This window comes from Aulostomus chinensis, chromosome 13, assembly GCF_037954235.1.
Source record: "Aulostomus chinensis isolate RoL2024-O1b breed Wild chromosome 13, RoL_Achi_v1.0, whole genome shotgun sequence".
In the NCBI taxonomy this organism is placed as follows: Eukaryota; Metazoa; Chordata; class Actinopteri; order Syngnathiformes; family Aulostomidae; genus Aulostomus; species Aulostomus chinensis.
In genome coordinates, this window is record NC_141332.1 from 3,933,890 (window position 1) to 3,960,862 (window position 26,973).

The window sequence follows — 26,973 nt, forward strand, 5'->3', positions numbered from 1 at the left end:
CAAATCACGTTGTCATCTGATCACGGTTGGAAAACTTAGGAGAGAAGGCTGAATTTAGCCTGCTAAAAGGTCAGCAACATTACTTAATCTTGAAAATTGGAACCCTGTTCAAATTTCAGCCATATCGTCCAGCGGCAGCCATTAAACCCAGCCTTTTGTGGCTCGTTGGTCTAGGGGTATGATTCTCGCTTAGGGTGCGAGAGGTCCCGGGTTCAAATCCCGGACGAGCCCTTAAGCTCGCAGTGCGGTGCTTCATCCTGGACTCAGCCATCCCTTGGGAATGCTAGAGTAGGTCCACCGAAAGCTCTGCTGAGCGGTCATCCTTCAACCCTCTGTAGGGTAAACTCAGAAGGGTACAGTGTGCATCTGTTCTTAACCAAAGTTACATGAAACTATCACTCTATTCATTTCTGCTGATCAAAAAATACATCTTTAATCATAACTACGTTGCTTACTATATCCATACTTGATCTGGTGGAAACTATACTTTTGTCCACAAATCACGTTGTCATCTGATCACGGTTGGACAACTTAGGAGAGAAGGCAGAATTTAGCCTCCTAAAAGGTCAGCAACATTATTTAATCTTGAAAATTGGAACCCTGTTCAAATTTCAGCCATATCGTCCAGCTGCAGCAATTAAACGCAGCCTTTTGTGGCCCGTTGGTCTAGGGGTATGATTCTCGCTTTGGGTGCGAGAGGTCCCGGGTTCAAATCCCGGACGAGCCCTGGGACTTGCAGTCACGTCCATTGTTCTGGTGTCACCCGTCCTTTGAGAATCTATGAAACAATCCCTCACAGGTTACTCAAGATTGACTCTCCTCAGGAGCTCTGCAGGAACCCCTTGTCAGATCGCAAATGTAGGGTCTGTAGGTTATTTCTTATGGAGGGTATGTTTTTTACTGTAAACCCGTGACTTGCTGCATCATCCCCAATAATCAGTTTCAGCCAACATAAACCAAAAATGAATCAATAAAAACACTTGGAGCAATTTTGGATGTTGCAAAATGAATCTCTTCAACCATAATGACTTTCCTTTGTATGGGCATACTTGATCAGGTGGAAGGTGTCCTACTGTCCTTCAAAAAGCTTTCACCTCATCCATTAGAACAAATTGAGGGGAGAGGGCTGAATTTGGTAACCTCAAAGAACAGCACCATATTGTGTGAATTAAAAACGGAACCCGGTTCAACTTCCAGCCAGCAACTGGCAAAATACATTTGTTTTTGTGGCTCGTTGGTCTAGGGGTATGAATCTCGCTTAGAGTGCGAGAGGTCCCAGGTTCAAATCCCTGACGAGCCCTTAAGCTTGCAATGCGGTGCTTCATCCTGGAGTCGTCCATCCCTTGGGAATGCTTGAGAAGGTCCACCTAAAGCTCTGCTGAGCGGTCATCCTTCAACCCTCTGTAGGGTAAACTCAGAAGGGTACAGTGTGCATCTGTTCTCAACCAAAGTTACCTGAAACTATCACTCTACTCATTTCTGCTGGTCATAAAATACATCTTTAATCATAACTACATTGCTTGATATATCCATACTTGATCTGGTGGAAACTATACTTTTGTCCATGAATCAAGTTGTCATCTGATCACAGTTGGACAACTTAGGAGAGAAGGCTGAATTTAGCCACCTTAAAGGTCAGCATGTGGTAAAGCCAGAGACTGCCATTCCCACTTACATATTTCAAGCCACATATATGTGGTGTTTTGTTTTGTTTTGTTCTTTTTCCCGAACACATTTATTAGTTTTTTATCCCCTTGTAGATCTTTCATCATTCTCATTACCATAGTTTAGGTTGCAGTATGTACACCTTAGTTAGTCTTGGGTTTCTGAAATCATACAGCATACAAAAAATACCAGGTTGAAACATATTTATTTAAAGGAATTGAACACGGTTTCACGTACACACACACACATACACACACACACACACACACACACACACACACACACACACACACACACACACACACACACACACACACACACACTTGCTGTGGTTTTATCATGTTGTGTGCTCCCTAGGGAAGTATCTCCTTCATCCCTGACAGTCTTCAGAAGTGTCTCCACACTCACAGTCATCCAGCAGAGACATTTGAACGTTCTTAAACCTTCCACCTCCTCCCAGACAACAATGGGTACGACATCCTGAGCTGTGCAGCCAACTGGTTTATGACAGGAGGCAGTTTCTTACCCATTTATCTCTCCAAGCTTGCGCAAGTTGTGTAGGTCAGGGATTCCCAGTGTGGCGCACGAACTGCCACTGGGGTGTGCGCGAGATAAAAAAATGTGATGGCGGTTTGGAGTGCTTTTTAAATTGGCTTTTATCATATAATAATGATGTTTAAACATCCATCCATCCATCCATCCATCCATCCATCCATCCATCCATCCATCCATCCATTTTCTTCCGCTTATTCCTGTTAAGGGTGGCAAGGGGGGTGGAGCCTATCCCAGCGGCTTTCGGGCGAGAGGCGGGGTTCACCCTGGATGGGTCACCAGTCCATGGCAGGGCCAACACATAGAGACAGACAACCATTGGGTGGCATTGCTCAGGGGTAGAGTGGCCGTCTAGCAACCAAAGGGTCGCTAATTCGATCCTCGACCCTGTGACCATGTCGAAGTGTCCTTGAGCAAGATACTGAACCCATAATTGCTCCTGATGAGTAGGTTGGCGCCTTGCATGGCAGCCTCCACCATCAGTGTGTGAGTGTGTGTGTGAACGGGTGAATGAGACGACACTGTAAAGCGCTTTGAGTGCTGCTAAGGTAGAAAAGCGCTGAATAAAATTGAGTCCATTTACCATTTACCATTGGCTCTCACAGTCACTCCTACGGTCAATTTAGAGTCTGGATTAACCTGGTCCCTCTTGATGTCTTTGGACTGTGGGAGGAAGCTGGGGTACCAGAGAGAACCCAGCAGGAACAGGGAGAACATGCAGACTCACACAGAAAGACCCCGTGCTGCAGCCGGGGCTCCACCCACAACCGTCTTGCTGTTACAGTACAATGCTGACCACTGTGCCGCCCGATGTGTAAACATTTCCTTTATAAAATTTAAAATCAAGTATTGACATATTAATTCATAAACAAATGCAGGCTATTCAAAATGCACCTCATCTTAAGATGAAGTGTAGAAGGAGACATCTTCGTCGCACTGTATGTGGCATTGTTGCGTTTTTTTTACCAGAAGATGTGGGGAATTGTTGGGATATAAAAGGGGGGTGCGCGACCATAATAGGTTGGGAACGGCTGATGTAGGTCATCGAAGAAGAAACAAACGCCCTCTCAGTGTTGAGGGGCCAATGAGCAGCAGGAGATTAACCTTCATCAGATAGTGTCGCCAACCTTGGCCTCCGTGCTGCTCTCCGCCCAATCACATCTCTCCCCTGTGGCAAGCCGCATCCATGAGGCGGTTTCACTGGCTTCCAACTCCACTCCTCTCTAGAATAACTTCATTAAAGTTCAGCACACGCCTCACTTGGGCATGAGAATAGCAGAGTTCTTCGACTCGCTCGCTGCTTCTCTCCGAGGGTCCAGTGTGTAACTGCTTCATCCTCACTTCATGTTTCTTCAGGACTCTGGGTGTTGGTGTTAACTGACTAGACTCCCATTTCCATCACTGGTATCATCCACTGGCGCTTCCTCATGTATTTCCCACAGTTTAACTGTGTTGTTGGCAATTACCGGGTCAACAATGAGCATCTGGAAGTATTTTGCCGCTTCCTCCTGAGGGAGGCGGCAACCTTTGGCTGCTTTGATATCCACTAAACATTTGTCCCTGCATAGAGAAATGTTGTGTAAACTGTATTGTGATGTTCTATGTAGCTGAATTATGTTGGAAGGCTTCAAATCCCTGCTGTTCTTCTGCTGGAAAAAAATCTGATTACTGATGAAGATTTGGTTGCACTGTTAAACCGGCAGCAGCTGAGACTGCTGCTCACAACACAATCAACAATTAGGGCCCATATCGACTCAGACGCCACAGCCCTCGTCCTCCTCCTCTTCTTCTGTTCCTCCGCTTGGCTTCCCTCCTTCTCTTGCCTTCCTCCTCTTTTCCTCCTCCTCTTGGTCTTACCTGCGCTCTCACTGGATCCATGGTTCAAACTACATCAAGCTGGAGCGTTTCTCTTTTCTCTGTGTGGTAATGAGACTAAAACCTAGCTTTCTACATGAAATTGCTTTTTTTTCGGGTGATTATTGTTTCATTTTGTTGTCAACACTTCATGCGAAGATTTTTTTTATAAATTTGAGTAAAGTTACTGAGAAAGTGTACAAGATTTGACACCACTATTTTTTAAGTGTTTTTTTTGGTACAGTTTTGAAAACAGTCCATGTTTGTCTGTCATTGAATACAGGTCATGTGATACACTGGTGACGTGGCAAAGCCGCCAATGCCAGCTGGGATGGGCTCCGCCCCCCCCCCCCCTCCCCCCGGGGCAAGCGGTATAGATGATGGATGAATGACTGAATCCTTCAAGTTGACACAAACAAGTGTTTCATATGTAACAAAGCTGCGCCAAGATCACACCTGTCAATCTGAAAATGTATAAGTTACAGTAATTATTTTATAATGTTGATATGGTACATTAATGTGTAGCTTGTCACATTTCTCTGAAGGTCATCACAACCATGATGAGAGAGAAGAGAGAGGCCCCGTGGGTTTCGTACCACGGAGCCTTCACAGTCTCATGTGCACATACATCAGTTCACTGCAGGACACCACTTTACGCTCAGCTGGGTGCACACACACACACACACACACACACACACACACACACACACACACACACACACACACACACACACACACACACACACACACAGAGCAGTCAGCCACTTGACTGTCTGCTTCCCTGCATTCATTTATCCACTACACACACACACACACACACACACACACACACACACACACACACACGTTTGCATTCCCGTGTTAAATAATGCATAAATGGGTTCCATCTGGTGTTGGGTTGAAAGCGTCCTCACATTACCAAAATGTTCAGTTCAGTCTTGAGTCACTTGCAGGGGAAGACACTGAACACCCCACAACTTCCTCGCCGTCCTCGGCTTGTTTTTATCCGGAGCTGAACATTTGGAATGGAGTTTCCTCTCGACTTGTTCTGCCTGCCATCACTCCTCCTCCTCCTGCGGCGTCTTTTCTCTCCTCATTTACAGACGCGGTCACTTTCATCTGATCCTCTATCTTAATCTCCTCACTGCCTCTGGAGGCCAATTGTAAATTCAGAGAGCAGGACTGAACTTCCTAGAGGGAGAGGTGAGAGCCCAACCAAAATCTTTTAAGTTCAGCTCTCTTTCATTTCTTTGTTACTCCTCCACCCGCTTCTCTCAGTATGTGAATGTTCCCACACGGTTTTTAAAATAAATCCAGTCCGTGGAGAGACGGGTCAGCGGGGAAACATCCTCACTTGCTCTCTGTCGTCTGTTTGATAGCAGAAAAAAAAAGAGTCATGATGGAGGATTGAAGTGTTTACTTGATGCACAAATGGCGCTCTGGGTGTCATGTGACTTGTTGTGTTTACATGGTCAAGTAGACAGATAGTCTAAGCAAGAATATTTTCATTTAATTCATCATGACCCCAATCATAAGGTATGGAGCATCCAAAACCCAGCATCCAGACATCTACAATTACCTGATCAGCTTCCCTTCATCCATTCCAAAGCCTCTGAAAGCCTGCAAATGCTTGGAGGTGTAGAAATGGACGCAGTCCCTCTCTGTGGTCCACGTTCTGCTTTGGAGTCTTCTGGCTAAAAAGAAACAGCAAGGTCTTCACTGGAGGGATAAACGCCTGCTCAGCTTTGTTACCTCTGCACTTTTATGTGAGATATTGAGGTTAGGAAGCGTTCATATTCTGTACCTACTATAAAGTAGCATGGGTTCCCAGGATCCGGTAAAATGTTCCCCCTTTGCTCGTTCTGGACTATTGTGGCGTCTCGGGGAACATAAGCAGTCCACCATGGTCAGCTTTTATAAACGCAGCAGGCAGTGAGACCAGTTAGCTGCCAGGATCCAATACTTCACAGTCGCTTGAGCAGCCTGCCAGTATTGTTGGGTTTTGCTTTAGACTGTTGCATGCTGGGACTGCATGACATCAGCTAGCAGAGTTCAGCAGTTTGCAAAGTCACCCTGCTCGCTTGGCCTCCCGATGGCCGGCTGTCCACAGGCAGGCGGTCACCGTGGATGAATCATGTTTGCTACTGGCTCAAACATCTGTGTTGTTGTTAGGAGGGTTTTAACGCCTTCATCGTTGCCTCATGTAAATCAATAACAGTTGCTCTCTTCTAGTTGGCAAACCAGCTTATAGGTGCATTACTGCCACCTACTGGACAGGAGTGTGTCAAGTGTAGTATTACAGCAATCGCCAAAGTATTTCTCTCTTCTTTTCCAGAGGATGATACTCTGAAGTGTACCAGGACAGGATTTCCAGACTGAATATTTCTACCTTCCAGTTTCAGGGGGGAATTCTACATTTATTGCTCCCTCAAGTACTCTTGTCATAACGATTAATATCCGTTGGGTTTCAGGAAGTGGAAGCAGTGACAGATGAGGGTGAACACATTCAAGTGTGCTTCATTGATGCTTTTCCACCTTTAATGTGTTTCTTATCTCAAATGCATCAGTGTTACTTGACCTCACTCGTCCCTCTTCCTCCTCCGTCTCATTAATACCTCTCCCTACATCCTCGTTCGTGATTGTCTGTGTACGTCTTCCATCTCACATGGCACCTTGATGTCCTTCTCCCTTTTTCTTTTTTAGCCTAAATCACTTAAATTAAACTATTATTCATTTCTGCCTCTGTTCTTCTCTGCTTGAATGGACAAAGAAGACACAACTATAATTATTTTCATTATCTGTTTGCTGACTGGTCATTTTGTTTCAAGAGTGAATTGATGGTGTGGAAAATGTAAATGAGACTAAGTGTAAGTCCACCGAAATGCTGATTTTGAAGGTAGAGTTGTTTGGTCCATTGGCTTGTAAACACACAACGTTCATTCAAATCGAGCCCCCCACCCCCTGGACTCAGCGGCACCAGAAGCTCATACATGCAAAGCCTCTCCGTCAGTGCTGGAAAGCGAGCGAGAGCCGAACCAAGATTCACTTTTCCTGGAATGAACTTTAGCTTCTCACCCGTTCCCCTTAGTCAGGCTCCCCGTCCAGAAACGTCCCGACAGAACAATGAGCGGTGACATGCAGGCAGAGGGCAGCGGACACAGCCACCAACCACACATGCCTAGGAGCCCAGAAGTGAGGACTGAGCCACGCTCATTTTGTGTAAGTCTATATTTTGTTAACCTTTAACAGCAGTTTAAGCAGTTCTTGAAATATTGCAACGTTTCCACTGCAGCCGTGGAGGGACGTGATGGATGAGGCAGCTGCAGCTGCAGTGCAGGAGACCACCAAGCTGTTACGGTTGCTGTTGTGCTGCAGCTCATTCGATGCTGAATGTGATCTCATCGGTCGCTGACAGGCCGCTGTTGAGTTTGTATCTCCAGTTGTGAGTGTTTCTGAGCAAAGGTGATATATGAGCATATCAGCGGTTCCATCAGGGAGTCTCCCCTTGTGTGAGTTTCAATAACGCACTCTTATTTATTATAATTTTGCGATGCCTTTTTAACCAGTTTTATATTCATAGAGCATTTTTCTGGCTACCAGCTCTGCAGTTGGCCGGACCTTTAAATTCATACAGCACAGTATTCTCACGGGGCATTAGCAGGAGACGGGAGACAGAAATATAAGACAGACATGCATGAGTGGAGCGAGAACTCGAGAGAAAAGAGGATTAGGCAAGAAAGAATGAGAGAAATGACCAATGAATCTCCAGGAGAAAAGAAATGAAACAAAGTTCTGCTAAAGTGCTGCCTCAGATGAATGGCTCTTCTTCCTGGAAAGACCGAGACCCCTTCTGGCTTTTGATCTAAACAGGGCTGGGTCGTTCATCACCATGGCAACAGATGAGACAATGGGCATTGATATGACATTGAGCTTCGGAGCGTTGGCCCACGCTGGAGTCAGTTCTCACTTCATTTACTGGGAGAGGAGCCAAGTTCCTTACAGAATCACTCCACTACAGCAGACACACAGCACACTGCAGTGTGTGTGTGTGTGTGTGTGTGTGTGTGTTCCATATGCACACAACTTTTCATCAAACATTCTCTGCAGATCAAAGTTTTCATTCATCGGATGAAAAATCTCAAAATTCCACGGGATGGATCGACACAAAACCCTTCATTTAGGTTCCCAGAAGATGTGTTCTAGTAAGACTTCACTTTGGTTCTTGCTAAATCACAGTTTTACCTGCAGCTCCATCACTGGGGTCCCATTTAAATAATCCAAAGCGCCTGGTGAAAGGCGCACAACTGTGGGGTGTGTTCAATCCACTAGGATTAGTCTCTACATTAATCACAGTTGTATTTTGGAGTTAACACAGCTGCACCTGCACCTCGGTGTTTTGATGTTTAGTTTGTTAGTTGCAGAACCGAATGCTTTGCTGACAAGGAACCAACCTGCTTCTCGCTGGTCTGACTACTAATATTTCTGTGTTTTCACTCTTTCTCTCCCCGGAGAGTTGCTTCTTTCCTTTTAAGTTTATTACTAAACTGTCTAGATTTGCTGGTAAAATGTTCCACAAATGTTCCACTGAACACAACCTCTCTAATCTTTAAAATAAGAGTTAAAGAAACAGGCGTCAAAATAAAACACATAAAGAAATGATCTGGAAAGCCCCTGATGTGCGGATGTGTTCAGACATGTAACCCATCGATCAGGTGGGGGGAGGTGGCAACAGGAACCAACCAGCGCTCCTCGAGGTGAGGTTTCACATAAATCATCTCTTTAATGTCACAGTTGTGATCGGTGTAATCCTGTCAGCAGCTGCCTCAGTCACCCATTCACACACATGAAAGCACGCACCCGTAGCCCCCCCCCCCCCCCCCCACACACACACACATACACACACTGGAGCAATTAGGGATGCAGTATCTGGCTTAGGGCTGCTTTGACTCACTCACCAGAAGGTGTGTGAGTCAAAGCAGCCACCGCTCCAGCTCCAAGCCGTGCCCCACCTCCCAGCATGTGAACAGATTGTGTGGTCTACATCTGAATGTTGCACCCTTCAGGTAGCAAGACCGGGTCTGATTTTAGACCTGGTTTTTGATGGCCAATGGCCGCCAGACCTACATTTATGACCTCTACTCTCATTTGCTAGTTAGTCAATGTGGTGCAAGAAAATGCTAACTGGTCAGAGACACCAGTGTCTCACTGGGCATTAGAACTAGGACCTTCTCATCATCCTCAGCTGAGTATTCTTATTATTTTTTTAAAAAGTCTAACAAACATTAATGTCATAGATATAGAGATATACACACATGGATGCCACCTTGGGGTCGCCGCCATCAGGTTCTCTAGCCGTCAGGCTGGTGGCTGATAGCAGCTTTTCTGTTGCTTTGAGGTTGTTGTAGAATAGACAAACGCTACTGCAGAGAATTCATTGATTTTTATATTAGGCAACAAAAAGTGTGTTCATTTCGATATTAACTTGTCATCAACTTTTCATTGTGATGTAATCCTTTTAAACTGACATCAAGTTAAGAGAGTGAGCTGAGAGTAATTCAGGCCCACGCAGCAGGAAAAACAGGGGCTGATATTTGTCTCTGTGTCTGTACCTCCTCAGACAAAATGGCACACTGATGAAGAGTGACTTCTTTATGGATACTTGGCTGGTGCATCTTTTCGTAATGCTCTACGTAGAATGTAAATCAGCATTTATTTCCATAATTACAAACAAATGACATCACGGAAGCCATTTATATGCAGTAAGAAAAAGATGTATCTGAAACTTAAATAGGCAAAGTTTATTTTAAATGTTTGTTACAGAACTATTCCTCTTATCCACATGGTATTTCTATGGGAAAACGCACCCTCTTGATTGAAGAATATGTTATGTATTATTAATACCTATCCGTCTCTTGTGCTGGATGGCTACATGCGTTAGCAGGGCCGACCAACATAGCAGCTGCATCGATGCATCGATCCAGTGAAGAGCAACATGACACAGCCTCACTGGATTAGACAGAGCCAGGCTAGTAGTCTCCTTCATTAATGCTAAGCTAGGCTAAACATCTCTGATCTACTCTGGTGTGCTCAATCCTTCAGTGACGGCTGCAGGTTGGAATACAGTTACACACATGCAGCAGTGTGCACGACACCGGGACCCCCAATCTGGAGCATCCAAACAGGAGGAATGTGAAAAAAAACCTGCCTCCATCATCCTGGCAACACAAACTGAGGAGTCCTAAAGGCTTTCCTCTCTTTGCCCCCCACACAGTGACAATCACATTTACATTTTTAGAAACAAATTTTTGTTTTTGTTCTTGTAAATGTGGAAGCAGATGAAATGTGTGTGTGATGGAGTGTTGGTGTGGAGGGAATTTTTTTACAGACTTGCTTTATCTGCAGTGTTTAATGTTAAACCCACATGGTGCTCTCCAGGGAGGGAGGCTGGTTTTACAGTTGGTGCACATTTATTATTTATGCATCTGGTTTCCTCAGATACCTAATTATCAGATTTTGGAGTACAGACCCAGTGATTTTCTCCAGACTCGTACCTGAAGGCAAACCTCGTACACACTCCCAGAAATCACTGAGCGAGATTTACTTAAGACCCACCACACACACACACACACGCACGTGCATGCACACACAAATCCATCTGATTAGAATACGTTCGTCAAAGCTAGTAGGTGAAAAGAAACCAGCCTCTTGCTTCAAAACAACATCATGTGACATTCCCTCCTTTATCTTCCAGCAAAGCTCTGCTGTAGTTCTCTCCTACTGCTCCGCAGCACAACGCCGCCATGCTGGCAACTGATGTTTGCCTCTGAACTCTATTTTGAGTTACACATTTTAATGTCCTCTGCAACTGTGTGCCTTACCTCCTCCTCAGTGACTCATTTTGCATCATCACATGTGAATTTTTACAACTGTTACTTGCTGTAACTTTGTTGTGGTAATGTGTTTAACTCTTTTTGAGGTGGCGAGCGACTCGCTAACACCTAGCTCCATTTCTGTAATGGGAACAGATTGTGTCAGCATTTCAGGGGACACAAATCCCAAGTGAACATGATAACCTGCAGTCGGTGCCTCCGATCGCAGACGAACAGTCGGCGATCTGCTTTCAACAAACATCAACAGTATACGTGGAGGGGTATTCGTTCGTCACCTCCGCTGGTCACTGATGCAACTTTTTATCACCTAGGCTACAAATTCAACCTCTCAAGTTCATGTAGCGATATTCTAGGATTTTTCAGTCAGCACTGAGTTTGAAAAATAGAAACTCTGCAACTGTCCCAGGAGCTGCTTGTACTGTTGCTGACAAAGATTTTATACTCCACTCCAGGTTGTTTTCAAGTATGTTTGTTTCTTTCTGGTCTTTCTGGTGCAATGACTGTATTTGTGACCTCCACTCTGACGCACGTCGAACTTCCTCGTCTCCTCAGGATTTATTCAAGGGGAAAGGCTTCACAACACGCGTGCCTCTGTGCATGTAAGAGACCAGTTCTGAGTAAGGGAGGTGTTTAACCTAAACTATCCTCATCAGTAATATTACATAAATATACTTCTAAACTACCAGAAATATCCTGGCTGAGCAGAGACAGTGAAGATCTGTGTCTGGGGGGCACTGAGATGGTCTCACCTGAGATGAGGAGATGATACCTTCGTTACCAAGGAAACCTTATCAAGAGTGTAGTTGTACATGAAGGCAGAGTTAGAGACCCTGGGCTTGAATCTGCTGCCAAATTAGCAAAGGCATGCTGCTGCTTTATTGTCCAGATGAGGCAATATAACAATTAGACCCTCACAAACTTGCTCAAAAATGGCTGTCATTTGAAAGCTGTGCTAATTCTCACACACACACACACACACACACACACACACACACACACACACACACACACACACACACACACACACACACACACACACACACATCTGGCTTCTTGAGAATAGCTGCTACACTTGACACATCAAAGACACTAGGAATGATCAGTAAGAGGAGAGAGTGTTTGGAGTGCACAAGCGTGTCACTCACATGTGCACTTACGGCAGGAGGAGCAGCGCCACCTGCGTCCCTGTTTTCTCTCGTTGTTTAAAAGTAGTTCTCATCCTGAGCGACACTCACAGAGATTCCTTCTTTCCCAAAGCCAGTCGATTCCACTCTTCAGTCACCAAGCGCTGCTCAGTCGGGCCTCTGATGATATATTATTCCAGACCTGCTCTGTAAGAAAAGTGCCCCGAAATACCTTCTATGCAAATAAAGCTGAGCTGAATAGGATTGGATTACATCAAGGTATTTACACAATCCCTCAAGTACCATCACTTAGATTGTTTCATGGTTGTTCTTTATTGTGTGGCTTTCCCTCTCGCTCAGGTTCTACCTGTGTGTGTGCCTCAGATGAATTCTCTCTCCCCAGATGAACTCAGTGCTGCTGCAGTTTCATTCTGCTAACTCAAACTTTTATTACAACAATTAGGTCGAAACTTCTGAATGAAGCAATCAGGAGTTTAATGGATGATCATTGTGAAGTCATCTTGGCTTAAAACAGAGATAGCGTGTGTGTGTGTGTGTGTGTGTGTGTGTGTGTGTGTGTGTGTGTGTGTGTGTGTGTGTGTGTGTGTGTGTGTGTTTTTCACTCTTCACAACTGTGCATCCCAGTAATGGCGACCTTGGCTGTCTTCTTGAGTGAAAGTTCAGTCTGATGTCATGTGGATGAGAGGTTCTCAGTTCAACTGCAACATGATTCTTAACCCATGAGATGTTCGATATGTCACATTAATCAGCAGGTTTAGTTGGAAAAAGGTTAAACCAAGCAACTAGTTGTTTTTACTCTTGAGTACCAGCTGGTATTGGACACACTGCTGCTGCCAAAGCGTAACTGTGGAACAACTGTGAAGATGCAGGCAGCAGAACCGTCTGGTCAACCACAGACGTAGCTCAGCTGGAGATGCTGTTTCCATCTCCTGTGCATAAGAAAAAGAGCCAGCGAATAAAAACTGAGAAAAAAGATTTTGTGAAAATACTATGTATATATATATATATATATATATGTGTGTGTGTGTGTGTGTGTGTGTGTGTGTATACAGCTCAGTTGAGGAACATTAGCGTGAGAGGCCGGCAGGTTGAGGAACATCGCAGAGGAGGACAGACTTTGTTTGCTGTGCGAAAGAAGTGATGCTGGGGATGAAATTCATTTTCTCCTTTACCGTCCTGGTTATGACGACTTGACGGATGTGTTATTGGGTAAAATGTCTTCCATTCAGATGGATGACGTGCAAAACTTGAAATGTGTTCCAGAACTTTTTTGGTTGCAGATTTTATTTGTCAGGCTTGAGAGAGAAGGAAGAGACATTTGATCACTACTGAGATACATGAGGAATATTTGGGGGAGATTTTGTGATTAATTGAACACTTTATGGTGTCCTGTTCCAATGAGTGTTGACATTTATGCATATATATATATATATACATATATATATATATGTGTGTGTGTGTGTGTGTGCCAATTCAACAAACTTGTGTCAATAAATGGTTTCGTGAGTGACTGACAGACTGCAGCACTCCCAGGTAACTATCAGCATTATTGAACTCACGAGGTGAGGACCAACCAGTCTTGCTGAACGGCTCATAAATACAGACTTTTGTTACCTTTTATTAGCATGAATGTTTCTGTTCACACATCCTCCTCTGTTCCAGTCACGCTCAAAGGACTGATGTACATCACACTGCGTGACAGGGGATTGTTTAAGCCTCCAGTGTTCCACGTGTGAAACCTTTGTCCGGGAGCGCTGCAGTGGCGTGGCTACTTCATTCAGAGACAAACACATCTGCGTATTTGTTCCCTGAAGGAACCCAGCGCTGTGCTTCGCTGGCTTCACGTGAAGTGCTGAGTTCTTCACCGGTCTCATCTCACTGCAGTGGGATGGATTTATTGATGACTGTCCTCACCCTGGTGACGGAGCAGATGTTTGCTCTGGTTTCACTGTGTTTTGGTACATGATAGTAAAATGCCTAACATATGCCATGTTTATCCATGTACACATGCTTGTGTGTGTTGGAGTTGTGTATTATGGAGTATGCATGTGTTGGTGTGTACGTGCATGCGTGAATGCTGCACGGTGTGTTGGTAACAACCCCTCCAATCTGCAGCACCCTGAGTGCAGGTGCATTCTGCTGTCCTGCATGTGTGTTGCTGTCATTTGCCTTCCCTTAGACAGGAAATAGAGATCGCGCACACACACACACACACACACACACACAAATGTTCACATTTGGTAGAATACAAGTTATTATGACAGTTACAGGAATGAAAAAAAGACACCCAGGAAGGAGGGAGGTGAAGTTTTTTGTGATGTGGTTTTATTGATGCTCACAGTTTTGTTTGATTTTGCAGTCAAACTCCACCCTTTCTTCCCACTGAATTAAAAACAAGCATTCTTAATGGGCGGTCTGGGAACCTCAGACATGTTGGAATTGAGAGGCAGATCAACATGTTTTCACAGGATTTGTTGTCGGGAGGAAAAAGAGATAATTGCCACCTTTAAACAACTCGATTATCAAAGCAGCTGCTGAAACAGCGACGAGTCGTTTGCACATCCCGTATTTAGCAGAGACTGTAGGTTGTGTCCATCAGCAGCAGAGCCGTGGGGTTGCCTATTGAGGCCATTCAGTAGGTATAAGGGGGGTCCTTCCTCCTTGTTAGACTGCCAGTCCCATTCTCCATCCCTTAATAGCAGAGAGAGCCAACAGTTCAATATGTTAATCTAGTCTGCCTGACTCATTGATTCCTCATCTGACGGAGACTTGGGCACATTAGAGTCCATGGCTCTGAAAGCTCAGCAGCTTTGTTCTGTGGGGTAAATGTGTGACGCTGAAGAATCAGGATGGCTCGGGTCCTTCTGGCACTTTCCTCTGGAATCTTAAGGAAAAATCCAGAGCAGAGATGTATGAGAATTACATATCAAGGCCGCTGTGACCAAAATCATCCCAGCTTTTGGTGTTGGTTGGAACATGCAGGAAAAAAAATATTCAGTAACACAGACAGAATGTACAAATACCGCTATCAAAAAAGAACCAAATTGTGTATTAAACAAATGAAGTAAGCAGCAGCACTTTGCGCTTTTGGAAATAAACATTAAAATAACAGTAATGTAAAAACCACCATGAAAACCACAGCACAGAGTGCCAGCGGCAGAAATCGTTTCTCTAATAGAGCAAAAACAATCTTAACTCCTCGTATCTTGTTAATTTTGTATTGCGAGTCAGCAGCAGCGGCGCCAGCGTCTTCACGTGAGCAACGCGAGCTGACAGTTTACGTGGCTGGCAAGTTCGAAGTGAGTTAGACAGCGAAGAGGAGGGGGAGACGATACACACACAGACATGCTGAATATTTTATCAGTGTGTATTTTCGCCGGTTTGGCTGACGTGAAGATCTCAAAGGGTTATGTTGTTGTGACCCCACGTGGTTTTAAGATTTCCACCATGTTATTAAATACTGGGTCTTTTAATGTACGAGCTTGATATCACAGAAATATGGTTTTCTTCTCATTTGCAAACACTGTTGTGGATGGCGGTCACAAAGATGACGAGATCTGTCACACTGAGCCCCGGAGACATTTTCATGGGTTTTCTGCACACAGGTTTGCCATATTTAATTCACTGTCCCTCAGCACTTCTAGAAAACCAAAATAGACCCGCACTTCTGATTTGCTGGTCGTGGAGCGGCAGCACATCCCTGGGTTCTGGCTCCACCCTCCAGTACTGCCTTCCACCGTGCTCTCATGGTAGTTTCCAGAAGGCAGCATGGTGCAGCTAACAGTACAAACCTGCATGTTCAGCAGGCTGCATCTGTGTTACTGCAGTATTTATTAATGATCACACACCTACCATAATTACTAATGGAAAATTACTAACTGTTGGGAGTCTGGTTGCGCATCCTGATGACCACGAACATTACACAGCAAAAATCCCAGTGTATATTGTACTCTTCAAGTGTACATTTAACACCAGTTTCGGTGTGTGTAGGTCCAAGAGTTCGGTGTTCACTGAACACTGTCAAGTGCAAATTATATACTCCAAATAAAGACGTACATTTGAACCCTTACAGTGTGCATTTGTACTGTCACTGGTACTTTTAGACACTATTCCAGTGCTTTTCAACACCTGCAGTGCAAACCTAGAACTCCCAGAGTAAAAGATATACTCTGAGTTAGTGTTTTGTAGAACTCTGTTCTAGCTTATCATTTTACACTCTGAGAATGAGAATATACTCTATGATTGGTGTACACCTAACACTTTTAAAGTGAATTATGATCGCTTCAAGAATATGTAATCCACACATTCTTTTCTTGAAAACATAATATTATGTTTATTATATTATAATAAAACATTAACATATTAACAAATGTCTTTAAATTTTTGACATTTTGTACAGTCAGCTCTTAGGACAACAGTTTTATTTTAGTGTAGTCTATACATTACTGAAATCTGAAACTGGACCATAAATCAGTTCATACACCGGACATCAAACACTGCCAAAGTTACACAGCCATGGTGCAAAATAAGCTTGAAAAATGTTTTTTTTGTATCATCACTGAGGTAAAAAACAACAGCAACAAAAAACAGAAGTGTAAACGATGAAACATAAAAATGCAAACATTTCCTACACCAATGCATGTACAGGCACCACATACTGGCCATCTCTGTCAAACCCATACGTTGTCTGCAGATCAAATGGCTTCAACAAGTGCAACTCATGAACTTTCAGCAGGGAAATATTTTCAGAATGACCCTGTCTGACATGAAAAGAATGACAATGTTCTGCCAAACAAAGTGTCTCAAAATCCTTTGCCAGAAGAAAATAGTCACCATTAAATTCAACGATGTCTTTTATCTGACTGAATACTGGCAACTCCTCCTCTGTGTTTGAACAAACCAGAAGGCCTGGGCGATACTCTGTCCCAAAACAAGTGATCCACCAAGTCACATTAATGTCACTGTGCACATCAACCTGCAGTTCTTCAGCAGTTATTTCACCATTTTCCAAGGCACTGGCCTCAACAGTTTTCACTGGACCACAGCTGATGCTTTTGAATGGCGTAGATTCCCAGTGGTGTGCCACAGCCACCTGATGTTTTTTGGCTAACAACTTTGTTATGTTCTTAAAATTTTTGATAGTGCTTTTGAAAAACCTGTGTTTCGCTTCAAACCTCACCGCCCAAACGTGAAGAATTGGGCCTATTTTTCGGATGCATCTGGGGGAAAGGGGCATGAAGTGATGCTTGGGAATCATTCTGCGATGTGGATTTTCATGAAGACCTGTTCTTTGTCTGTACTGTGCTTCAGTAGGGATATGGCCTCACAACACTGGTCTCCCTCCAGTTGCTGATCTTTTAGCACTTCCCTAGCCAACTCTGGTCCGCTGCTCTCTGCGGTTTGAGAGGTCCTTCTCCTCACTCCACTGTTGTTGCCAGAACTGAGTCCTCGCTGTGTGTTTTTTAGTTTCCATGCAATGTAGCCCTCATTGCTCTCTGCATCAAAGAAATGCTCCTAAGTTGAAAATATAAAGAAATTCAAGCAGGATTATACACCTAGTGAAATGAAAATGCTTAAAAACATTATTCATTTACAACCAAAACAAGTACAGTCCAAATTTGGCTGTCAATTTCAAGAATATTGACTGCCTGTACAACACCGCCTGTCTATATTACTCATAGGAAACAATAACTTTTATATTGACATAATTTGAAAAGTTGGGGAACTTCTTAATAAAAAACTTTACTCACATAGCCTTTTTTGGAATAGGGATCTCTTAGGGGAGGGAAGAGTGTTACAATCCCCAACGCATATTGTGTCCTCTTGTCCTTTGGTGGAGCACTTCTGTAGGTGTAATAGAGAGGTTGCACTGACGGCAAGAAACTCCATTGCATGTTTTTCATGAACATGTTTGCGATCAAATACAATGAATATGCCTTTAACTAAATCATGCACCTTCAAGCATTTTACATACCCATACTTTTCCAACATATCAGCAACGACAATGTTGACAAGTTCACGGCGTGTTCGGTCCTTCATCTGTCCTTTAGTCGCATATTCTGCAAGTATTTTGTCCCCTCCAGGCTTTTGTTCCAGAACTCTCTCGACAAGCTTGAAAACAGGAAAAATATAAGATGAAAAGTAAGATCACGCCCCACCCCAAAAATACGTCAAAAACACATTATTTACATCATAATGAGAAGGAATATACAAAAAACACCACCTCTTTGGCTTGTGAAGAGCTGTCATCAACACCCTGACTCTTTGGGGGGTTCAGAATGCAATCATCGATGCGCTGTCTTTTGGGAGACATCAGAAAAGCATCACTATCCGACGAGTGTGATGTAGTGACAAGGTGTCTGTGCACGAGGATGCAGGAGAGTCTGAAAAGAGGGAAGACAACCTTTTCAAAAACACATTTCACATCTGCTTTAATTAATTGACCCGCAGTTTCAAATGAGAAGAGGTGAGAGCATGGGAAGACATGGTGAAACTGTGCACGTCTTTCATTTTTATACCTTTAATAGACTCCCATCAGTTTTAGTGGTTAATGTCGCTACATTACATGGCAATTTAGGCCATAACAGACAGTGTGTTGATATTTTCGTAAGTAAATGGATCGGTTCTGTAAATAATGAAAAACAAATTCTGCCTAAATGATCAAATTAAATTTAAACAGAAAACTGGTGAGGACCTTATCAATTGTGTGATTAAAAGCCAATTACAATTGTCAGATATTGATAGTGTAAGCCTGGAATGCATTTGATCAAATGATCACTTACCACTGACAGACTGTCAACAATCGTCCACTGGATGTCAGATTTTTCCTCCAGGATGTCGCTGAAGACCTCTTCATCAACCTCTGTTCCAGTGTCATGCAGCAAATATGTGTCCTTCTCAGCAGGTATACTGAACTTCATTTGAGCTTTGAACACAGAAAAAAGGATGAATTAAGCTTGGTTGCATTATTGGTTAACTTAGTATAACAGTAAGAGATTTTTGCACCTAAAAATGCAACAACTTGAGAATACAAATTACATGTCAGTAGTATAGTGGACGAAAGTGAACACATAATATGTCTTAATAGCTCTCAATTTGACCAGCTGTTTATTTACCTGTAGGGAGCATATCTTTTTCAGTTAAGAATGGCTGTCCACTGCGTCCATCAACAGACACAGACAGATTATTTAATTATGAATGTCCTGGTGACACAATATACAACCTTTAGGCTACCTGCAGCACAGACATTAACTTACCCTCCTTGAGAAATTCTGAGTGAGAGGCTCCATGTAGTTTGACGTACTTCTTTCCTTTATACTACACTTTGAACAGCATGGCTGTAGGTTTTGCACGACTACAACATGAAGATAGAATTCTGTTAGTGGACACAATATTGCAAAACCAGGCCTTGTGCACAACTTGATTCTATTTCATGACTGGACGAGGTCAGGCCAGGAGAAATGGAGAATACACACCCAACATCGAAGAGAGGTACAGGCAACAAGAGGTTCAAGGGCTAAGCTATGCTAGCCGCGACCTGAGCACATGCTGTCACCCCGCTCACTGCCACGGTCTTCGGTCCTCGTAACCCTCTTGACGGCCGGGTGCGAGTCCGACAAGCCCGTTCTTCATTCGGACACTACTTTTCTCCGTGTTAGGTGTGTGCAGTGCTAGCAACATATTCTCGGTCTAGAGCATTTGTGTATTCGAGCAGGAGTCGGAAGCTCTGAAGTAGCTTCAGTGATATTAGCTCAGTGGGAGAGCGCTAACGCTAACAGGCAATTCGTATTTCTCTCTGTTGGATAACCTGGTTCACTATGGCTTACATTAAGACCGCAATTAAAATTCTGAAGAGTTTTAACATTTGCAGTGACTTTATAACAGATAGAGTAAGCTAGCTAGACTAAACTGAAGCCACGTTATTGCCTCTTTGTTACCAAGTCATGTTAATGATAGTTATGAGACTTCAAACGTAAAGAATTATTCGATATTCTCGACATTATTCACTTTATAGTTTCTCACCTGCAGTCCGGCGGGGCTGTCGGTAGGGAGAGACAGGGTTCAGCAGATCTGCTGCAGCACTGCTCCAACATCAAACGAACAGCCACCGCACCAACCAATGAGAGGCCGCAGAGAGCTGACGACAAAATCCAAACCTAAACTTGGATGCGGCCGGGGAAGACTCAATCAAATAGACTCCAATAGAGTCCCTCTTTGCAAATTAAACACTGCAATTACTCTACTCTGACACTCTACATGGAAAGAACACCTGAGAGTGATTCCGGTTCAGCCTGAGAGAGCACTTAGTGCTCATTTGACACCAAAGTGTAAAGTTTTTACTCTGGTCATCAAAACTCTGGGATTTTAACACTTTGGCATTTGCTGTGTACATTGATACAGTAGAGTTATTAGCTTATAAATGCTGTAGAGCTTTACCCTCATGAACGGGTCGGCAACCCGCGGCTCCGGAGCCGCATGCGACTCTTCAGCCTCCTTGTTGTGGCTCCCTTTGGCGTTAACAAAAAAAAAAACAAAAACATGAAAATGAATTTTAAAAAAAAATTAAAATGAATAACGAATAATGAATGAATCATGAAAAATGAAAAATCTCATACGAAAAAGGAGACTAACTCTGCGTGGACAGATGAATTTGCCTTCACTGCTAACGACGCTGGATTAGCGGTGTGCTTGATGTCGAACAACAAAAAAGGTGATGTTGAAAGACATTTTCAAAACAAGCACTCAGCATTCGCTGAAAGACACCCAAGTATTCAGTACTCAGTACTCAGAACTGCAACGGAGAGCTGAACAGAGCAAACACGCGCTCAAGAGGTGGATCCCCTCTCCAGTCAGCTACGGTTGCTAGTTGTGTGGCAGCTCAGGAGATCCTGAAGAGAGGTAAGCCGTTCACAGAATACCTTCATAAAAATGTCAGAGCATCTGTTCTCTGACTTCAAAAACAAAGGGCAAATTGTTTCCCCGAATTTTATGTTGACTTTTTTAAAACTGCTAAGCTGGTGCTAAATGTTTTATTTATATTAAAGTGGGCTAGTTTTTATTTTGATTTTACAAAAATATAGGAAGGACTCAAACAGGCCTGCGCGGTTGACTTTTATTTATGTCAGAGCAGGCCCACACATGCACTCTGCACTTTATTGTGTATGTGCTTGTTAAAGGGAAACTTTAAAATAATATTAAAACTTTTAAAGTACTGTTCTGTGGCTCCAGACTGTTTTTCTTTGGCGAAAGAGGGGGCGAAATGGCTCTTTTGAGAAAAAAGGTTGCAGACCCCTGCTCATGAGCTCAGCACTGACACCCATATTAAACTGTTCCTTTAATATTCCCACAATGCACCAGAGCTGCTGCTGTAACTCAGCGGGGACGGGAATCCATGTCTGAGGCCATTCAGCAGGTACACAGCTGTCCCAACCTGGACACTTACAGATGCAGGGTGCTGGTTCTCCTGGAGAACGACAGAAATGTACTGTCCAGCAAAAGTGTTCCTCAGTGAACAACCCTTCTGAAAGTTATTTTCATTTTTTGTATCCATCCATTTTCTATACTGTTAATCCATGAAGGGTCACAGGGGGTGGGGCCTATCCCAGCTCAAATTGGTTGAGAGGCGAGGCTCACCCTGGACAGGTCACCAGTCTGTCACAGGGCCATCAGGAGCAATCAGGGGTTCAGTATCTTGCTCAAGGACAGTTGGACATGGTCACTGGGGAAGTGAGGATCGAACCAGTGACCCTTTGTTTACTAGACGGCCACTCTACCTCTGAGCCATGCCGACCCTGCATTTTACTTAATTTAAAAAAATAAATTTAACTGGTTCTTAACTTTAAATGAAGTTTCTAATGTAGATGTGTATTAGTACACAGTCCCTCAATAAAAACTTCTAAATATATGAATATTTATATATTTCACTTCAAAGAGTAAAAACAGAAGAGTGAATAAACAGTGCAAATGTATGGATGTTAGTGTCGCTACCAGCAGAAGAATCAGCGGGTTGACAAAACCAGAACGCATTTGGAAGGTGACACCAGTGTACTGGAACTGGTTGTGTTTCCTTGCGTCAGACAGGTAACCACACACACACACACACACACACACACACACACACACACACACACACACACACACACACACTGTTTAAATTGTGTAGAGGGCATAATTTACAGTTTGTTGTCCTTAGAAGACCTTAAAACTAGCTCTAAAACAGATTTTTAAAAAAAAGGGAGGAGCTGAATCAGTGCTGGACTGGAGTTGGTGCTGTGAGGGCCTATCCACCCTTGGGGCCCCGGCTCCTGAGGGCCTCCATCTTTGTCCAACAGGCCCAGACAAAAGCTGAAGGGAACCACAGTCAGTGCTCCTACATATACACATACATACACCTACATCCCCAGGTAGCAACCAAGAACACTTTTCATTCTTGCAGACTCACACAGCAGGGTAGGGAACACTGTGTTCCTCCAAAGTACTCTGGTTCTTTCACAGCCCCCAGCTTGACTCTGCTGGTTCCTGTGTGCTCAGCAGCTCTTAGTTTCTCCATATCTCTGCATCCTCTTCCTGGCGGTCGCCCATGGCTCCTGTGACCTCGAGATGGACCAGTCCTGACCCTTGTCAACCCTGCAGTCCTGGCAGCCACAGGCCTCTTAAACCAATGCCCATAATCAATCTGCAGGCGCAGGTGTGTTTTTGAGTTCACTGATGTGGACGGAATTAAAAGCATGCTCACCGCAACACGCTCACTTCAAAATAAAAGCAGTCTCAAACAATCAAACAGCATATAAAACTAACTAAAATCGTGCAAGTAAAACACAACAACCATGCAAATAAAATAAAAGGAGATCAAGAATAATAGAATAGAAAAGAAGTACAGATGAATAAAACACAGTCCCGTCCATATTTAGACGGATTGATCCATCCATTTCATGATGTCTACTAGTCTCTGAATCTGTGGCATGGATGCCGCCTGTTAACCTTTTTGGGTTGTGATGCAAAAGTTGAACCTGCTGTAAGGGGGGCACATCTCCAACCACGGTTCTGGAGGTGGACAAATTCAATGTCAGTCGTCCGACACAATGCTCTGCGTGTGAATCCAGTGGGTGTAGATCTCCCACAAACTGACGTAGCTCAGAGGGGGGGCATGACTGTTGTCGCTTTGGTTTGGTTTTGCTCTCCTTCATTCCTCAGTACTTTTGACTTACTTTTCACTGAGCTCTTTGGTGGTGGAGCTAACACGCTAGCAAGGCGGCTCCATTGTTCTGTTTCTGAGACGAAGCCAGAATGCAGCATTATTTTAATGCAGCACTGCAGTGTCGAGGCTAAATCATGTGCTTGAAAGCCTTTTGGAAATGTGATTCATGCATGAACAGAAGCTTACTTAACACAGCACTGTCCATAAATTCATGGGTTCTGTTGTGTGAATTTAAATTATTCATTGGAGCCTTCAAGCAACGCAAAGGGTTGACTTAAAGAAAAGATGTCATGAGCGCAGAGGAATGTTCTCTCTTTTTTTGCCATATACGCTGAGACTAGTGTTTGTCCATTAAATATGATAATTAGGAGACATTACCGTGAGTAGTTGTTTCCTGGTTCTGCGATCTCTTCCCTGCCAAGATAGTTTATCCAAGACAGGCAGGCTGCAGCCTACAGCCCCTTCTCATCAGCTTGATGCAAGGAATGGTTTCATCATCATCCAGCAGGTGGTGTGGAACCTCCACAGGACACACGGAGGATCTCTGTTTGTCACTAGAACGTCACACAGGAGAAAAATCAGAAGAGCTCACTCACTCAGATGACTAAAGCCAAAACCGTCTGTCCTTGTGTGGACAGTATATCGTTGAGCAGGTCACTGCGGTCCCGGTCTTACTGATGAAAAACCTCCTGTAACTTCTTGTGACAGAGGAAGATCCACCTGCTGTGTTTGAAATTCAGACAGTTGCTGCTGCTGGGAGCCGGCGAGCAGCTTCACACGGGGAACTGAACGCTCAATCAAGGACTCTTAAGCAGCAGCAGAGGCTGAAGAAAAGAGGGAACGTTATACAATTCATCTTGATGATCTCATTTGGAGAGGGACTGATCTCTCTCTCAGCTCTTCAGTTGAGCTCCGACACCATGAGCAATAGAGTTGGATGGCAAATCACGTCAAACTCTGAAGTACTTATATGGGTTATTCACTTTTGGAACATGGAGACTTGGAGGGATTTACACTGGAGTGTATATGACACTGGTTGGCTGCTTGCACAGCTGGGCTGGGCTCTGGAGATTCCCTCTGCAGCGCATCAGAGCAGCTGGGCTCCCATTTCTGTCCTCAGCTGCCACCCACCAGCCAGCCTGAGCACCTCCTCAGGATCTCAGGACAGGAACACCGCCAGCACCACAAAGGGGTGGGGTGCGGGGGGCGGGGGGCGGGGCGTCACATGTCTCATGGGACTGCACACCACTACAGAGTTACCACTTCCAGTAACTGGTCCACCTGGCAGGTCAGCCCCCCTTAAAGAGAGCCTGAGCTGAGGTTGATACTACCTTTTATCTTAGCTAAGCAAAACCACTTCCTGGTTACAGTAATAATCAAACTAATATGATCAGTCAGTAATATTGATTGACCCATAACATTGATCACCATGACAATAGTGAAATCGAATCATCATACCATTACAGCTCTATTTCACCAACAAATAGCCTGAAATGTGCACAAAATATGATTATAAATATTTATAAAAATGGCAGCACTGTGGTGCAGTGGTCAGCACTGTGGCCCCCCAGCAAGAAGGTTCCGGGTTCAAGCCCCAGCGCGGGCACGGGGTCTTTCTGTGTGAGTCTCCATGTTCTCCCTGTTCCTGCTGGGTTCTCTCTGGTACTCCAGCTTCCTCCACAGTCCAAAGACATCAAGAGGGACCAGGTTAATCCAGACTGATTGATACTCTAAATTGACCGTAGGCGTGGCTGGGAGAGCCAATGGTTGTCTGTCTCTATGTGTTGGCCCTGTGATGGACTGGTGACCTGTCCAGGGGGAACCACGCCTCTCGCCTGTAGCTGCTGGGATAGGCTCTGCCCCCCCGTGACCCTTAACAGGAATAAGTGGAAGACAATGGATGGATGGATGGATCATATAATTACATGGCAAACGGTCTCTCTCTCTTTCTCTCTCTCTCTCTCTCTCTCTCTCTCACACTCACACACACACAGACAAACGTTGTGTTTCCATCATTTCAGGGGACATTGCATTCGCTTGGATGAGCTTCCTGGATACTTGCTCCAACGGTTTAACTAACTGACCATAACTTTAACCAAACGCTACCCTAATCAGAGTCTTCACGGTAAAAATGAATGATTTCCATCATGGGGGACCTTCTTTTTCCCCTCCAAAAAAAACAAACCCCAACAACAACCCCCCCCCCCCCAAAAACAGCAAGCACTCACATTTTGAGTGTGATTTCTTTAACTGCAAAACAACTAATTCATGCACCCCCCCCCCACACACACACATGCACTCACAGCACTGCTATATTCACAGACGTGGCATTGCCTCCAACTTCACAATCACCAGTTTACAAACATTTGAGCACACAATCCTTAATGAACAACACATTTTAAAAAAAGAAAAATGAAACGGTGTACATACGCTGATGATCGGGGCTGCTTGAATGTTAGCTTTGTTGAGGTGAGGACAAAACTCGGGGCTTTGCTCACAGTCTCTGCGCTCACACAGAGAGGAACACACAGGACCTGCAAGCAAGAAAGAAGCTGCTGAAAGGTGTTAAAACACTCAGAAAATGTGAGTCGGTGTGCTGAGCCGGTCACATGACATGATCATGCCCGTATGACAGGTGTTCCGAAGACCTCAAAGTTTAATACGCCGGATAAAGTTTGACGCTTAAGTTTACTTTCATCATAGATAATAAGAGCTTGAACAGACAAGTGTAACTTTACGTACATACCTGTTTTAATTTCCCAAGATGGGAATACCTCTAGGTTGCTGTAATTACATTATAATTGTATAATATACCTAGGCAGCTGATACCCTTTTATTCAATTAGCCTGGTATCATCAAATCCCGAGGGCAGTGATGAAATACATCACCTCAAACACAATAACCTTCAGTGGAACCCTTTGTGAGTATATGCATCTTTCACTGTTGGTAGTTTATACGTCGCTGATATATATTTCAACTGTTCAGGTTTAATGATCTCTTCTTTCAACCTGCTTTTAGGAAAAGGCAGACAACAAATGAAAATGTCAAGGGATTTTCTTTAAATAAGGTTGAATTAGAGAAGACAGCTCCTCAGTGATGCTGAGAAGCAGATCGATGGTGCCAAGGTCTGGCAGGACAGAGCCGGTATTTTTTCAGGCTGCAGAGCACCAAACTCAGCTCTCCTGTCTGCCTCCTCATTGACAGCAGATCAGCGTGGCTCAGAGAGGATCAGTAGCCTGGAAATGTCAAAAGTGTCACAGAGAATCAATTCAAACCAACTGTGAGAGATGAGCTTCATCTCTGGGTGGACATAAATATTTTTACTTAAAGGTACAATTAGTGTCCTCCACAAGCTGCTGCCAAGCCTTGTAATACCACCGTGATCCTCATGAGGAGGTACTGAGTCACTGCAGCCTCACTTTGCATGTATAAAAATGCTTTTTATTCCGAGCAAGAGGTTCCAGAATGTGAAACCACATTCTTTATAGCTTTTATAGCTTTAAATATTAAAGCAATAAGTGTATACTTACATTTATACATTTTACTCCCAACTCCAGGGAATTGGTTGAACAATTACCAACCTAATGTATGCGAAATGGATTAAAGGGAATTGTTCTGAGACAATATTTTCCACTTGGGTGATTCAGTGGTAACGTGCTCCGAGCATCAT

The 26,973-nt window shown here is 44.0% G+C and overlaps 1 protein-coding gene, 2 long non-coding RNA genes and 2 other non-coding genes across 7 annotated transcripts; 2 read left to right on the top strand and 3 right to left on the bottom strand.

The window, feature by feature from the left end:
* Positions 1-159: 159 nt before the first annotated feature.
* trnap-agg (transfer RNA proline (anticodon AGG)) lies at positions 160-231 on the top strand. Its single transcript has one exon. It is a non-coding gene; the product is annotated as a tRNA-Pro (tRNA).
* Positions 232-655: 424 nt separating this feature from the next.
* On the top strand, positions 656-727 carry trnap-ugg (transfer RNA proline (anticodon UGG)). The gene has a single exon. It is a non-coding gene; the product is annotated as a tRNA-Pro (tRNA).
* Positions 728-4,796: 4,069 nt separating this feature from the next.
* LOC147250617 (uncharacterized) lies at positions 4,797-6,197 on the bottom strand. The gene is made up of 3 exons (XR_015119026.1): positions 5,880-6,197; positions 5,651-5,765; positions 4,797-5,439 (listed from the first exon to the last, which is right to left on the bottom strand). It is a non-coding gene; the product is annotated as an uncharacterized LOC147250617 (long non-coding RNA).
* Positions 6,198-14,491: 8,294 nt separating this feature from the next.
* Positions 14,492-24,028, bottom strand: LOC147250618 (uncharacterized). The gene is made up of 3 exons (XR_015119001.1): positions 23,979-24,028; positions 23,682-23,857; positions 14,492-14,990 (listed from the first exon to the last, which is right to left on the bottom strand). It is a non-coding gene; the product is annotated as an uncharacterized LOC147250618 (long non-coding RNA).
* LOC147250619 (uncharacterized) lies at positions 16,344-21,125 on the bottom strand. Of its 3 annotated transcripts, XR_015118999.1 has the most exons (8): positions 20,543-20,557; positions 20,129-20,243; positions 19,363-19,460; positions 18,889-19,031; positions 18,330-18,489; positions 18,081-18,217; positions 17,857-17,950; positions 16,344-17,620 (listed from the first exon to the last, which is right to left on the bottom strand). XR_015118999.1 is itself a non-coding variant. In XM_086222499.1 (7 exons), exons 4-7 carry the CDS (start codon positions 18,417-18,419, stop codon positions 17,360-17,362), a joined length of 582 nt encoding a protein of 193 aa, XP_086078625.1. In that variant the 5' UTR covers positions 18,420-18,489; positions 18,889-19,031; positions 19,363-19,460; positions 20,129-21,125; the 3' UTR covers positions 16,346-17,359. The 3 variants fall into 3 exon arrangements, 1 of the variants encoding a protein (XP_086078625.1); XR_015119000.1 differs by lacking the exons at positions 20,129-20,243; positions 20,543-20,557 and adding an exon at positions 19,582-19,791 and having other exon boundaries at positions 16,345-17,620; XM_086222499.1 differs by having other exon boundaries at positions 16,346-17,620; positions 20,129-21,125.
* Positions 24,029-26,973: the final 2,945 nt, after the last annotated feature.

Excerpts from the sequence above, each read along its gene's own strand:
- LOC147250619 (XM_086222499.1), bottom strand. The coding sequence starts at position 18,419 with ATGTCTCCCAAAAGACAGCGCATCGATGATTGCATTCTGAACCCCCCA. Across the intron at positions 18,218-18,329 it reads GCTCTTCACAAGCCAAAGAG|CTTGTCGAGAGAGTTCTGGA; the intron begins GTGGTGTTTTTT and ends CCTGTTTTCAAG. Across the intron at positions 17,951-18,080 it reads GATATGTTGGAAAAGTATGG|AAGTGCTCCACCAAAGGACA; the intron begins GTATGTAAAATG and ends TTACACCTACAG.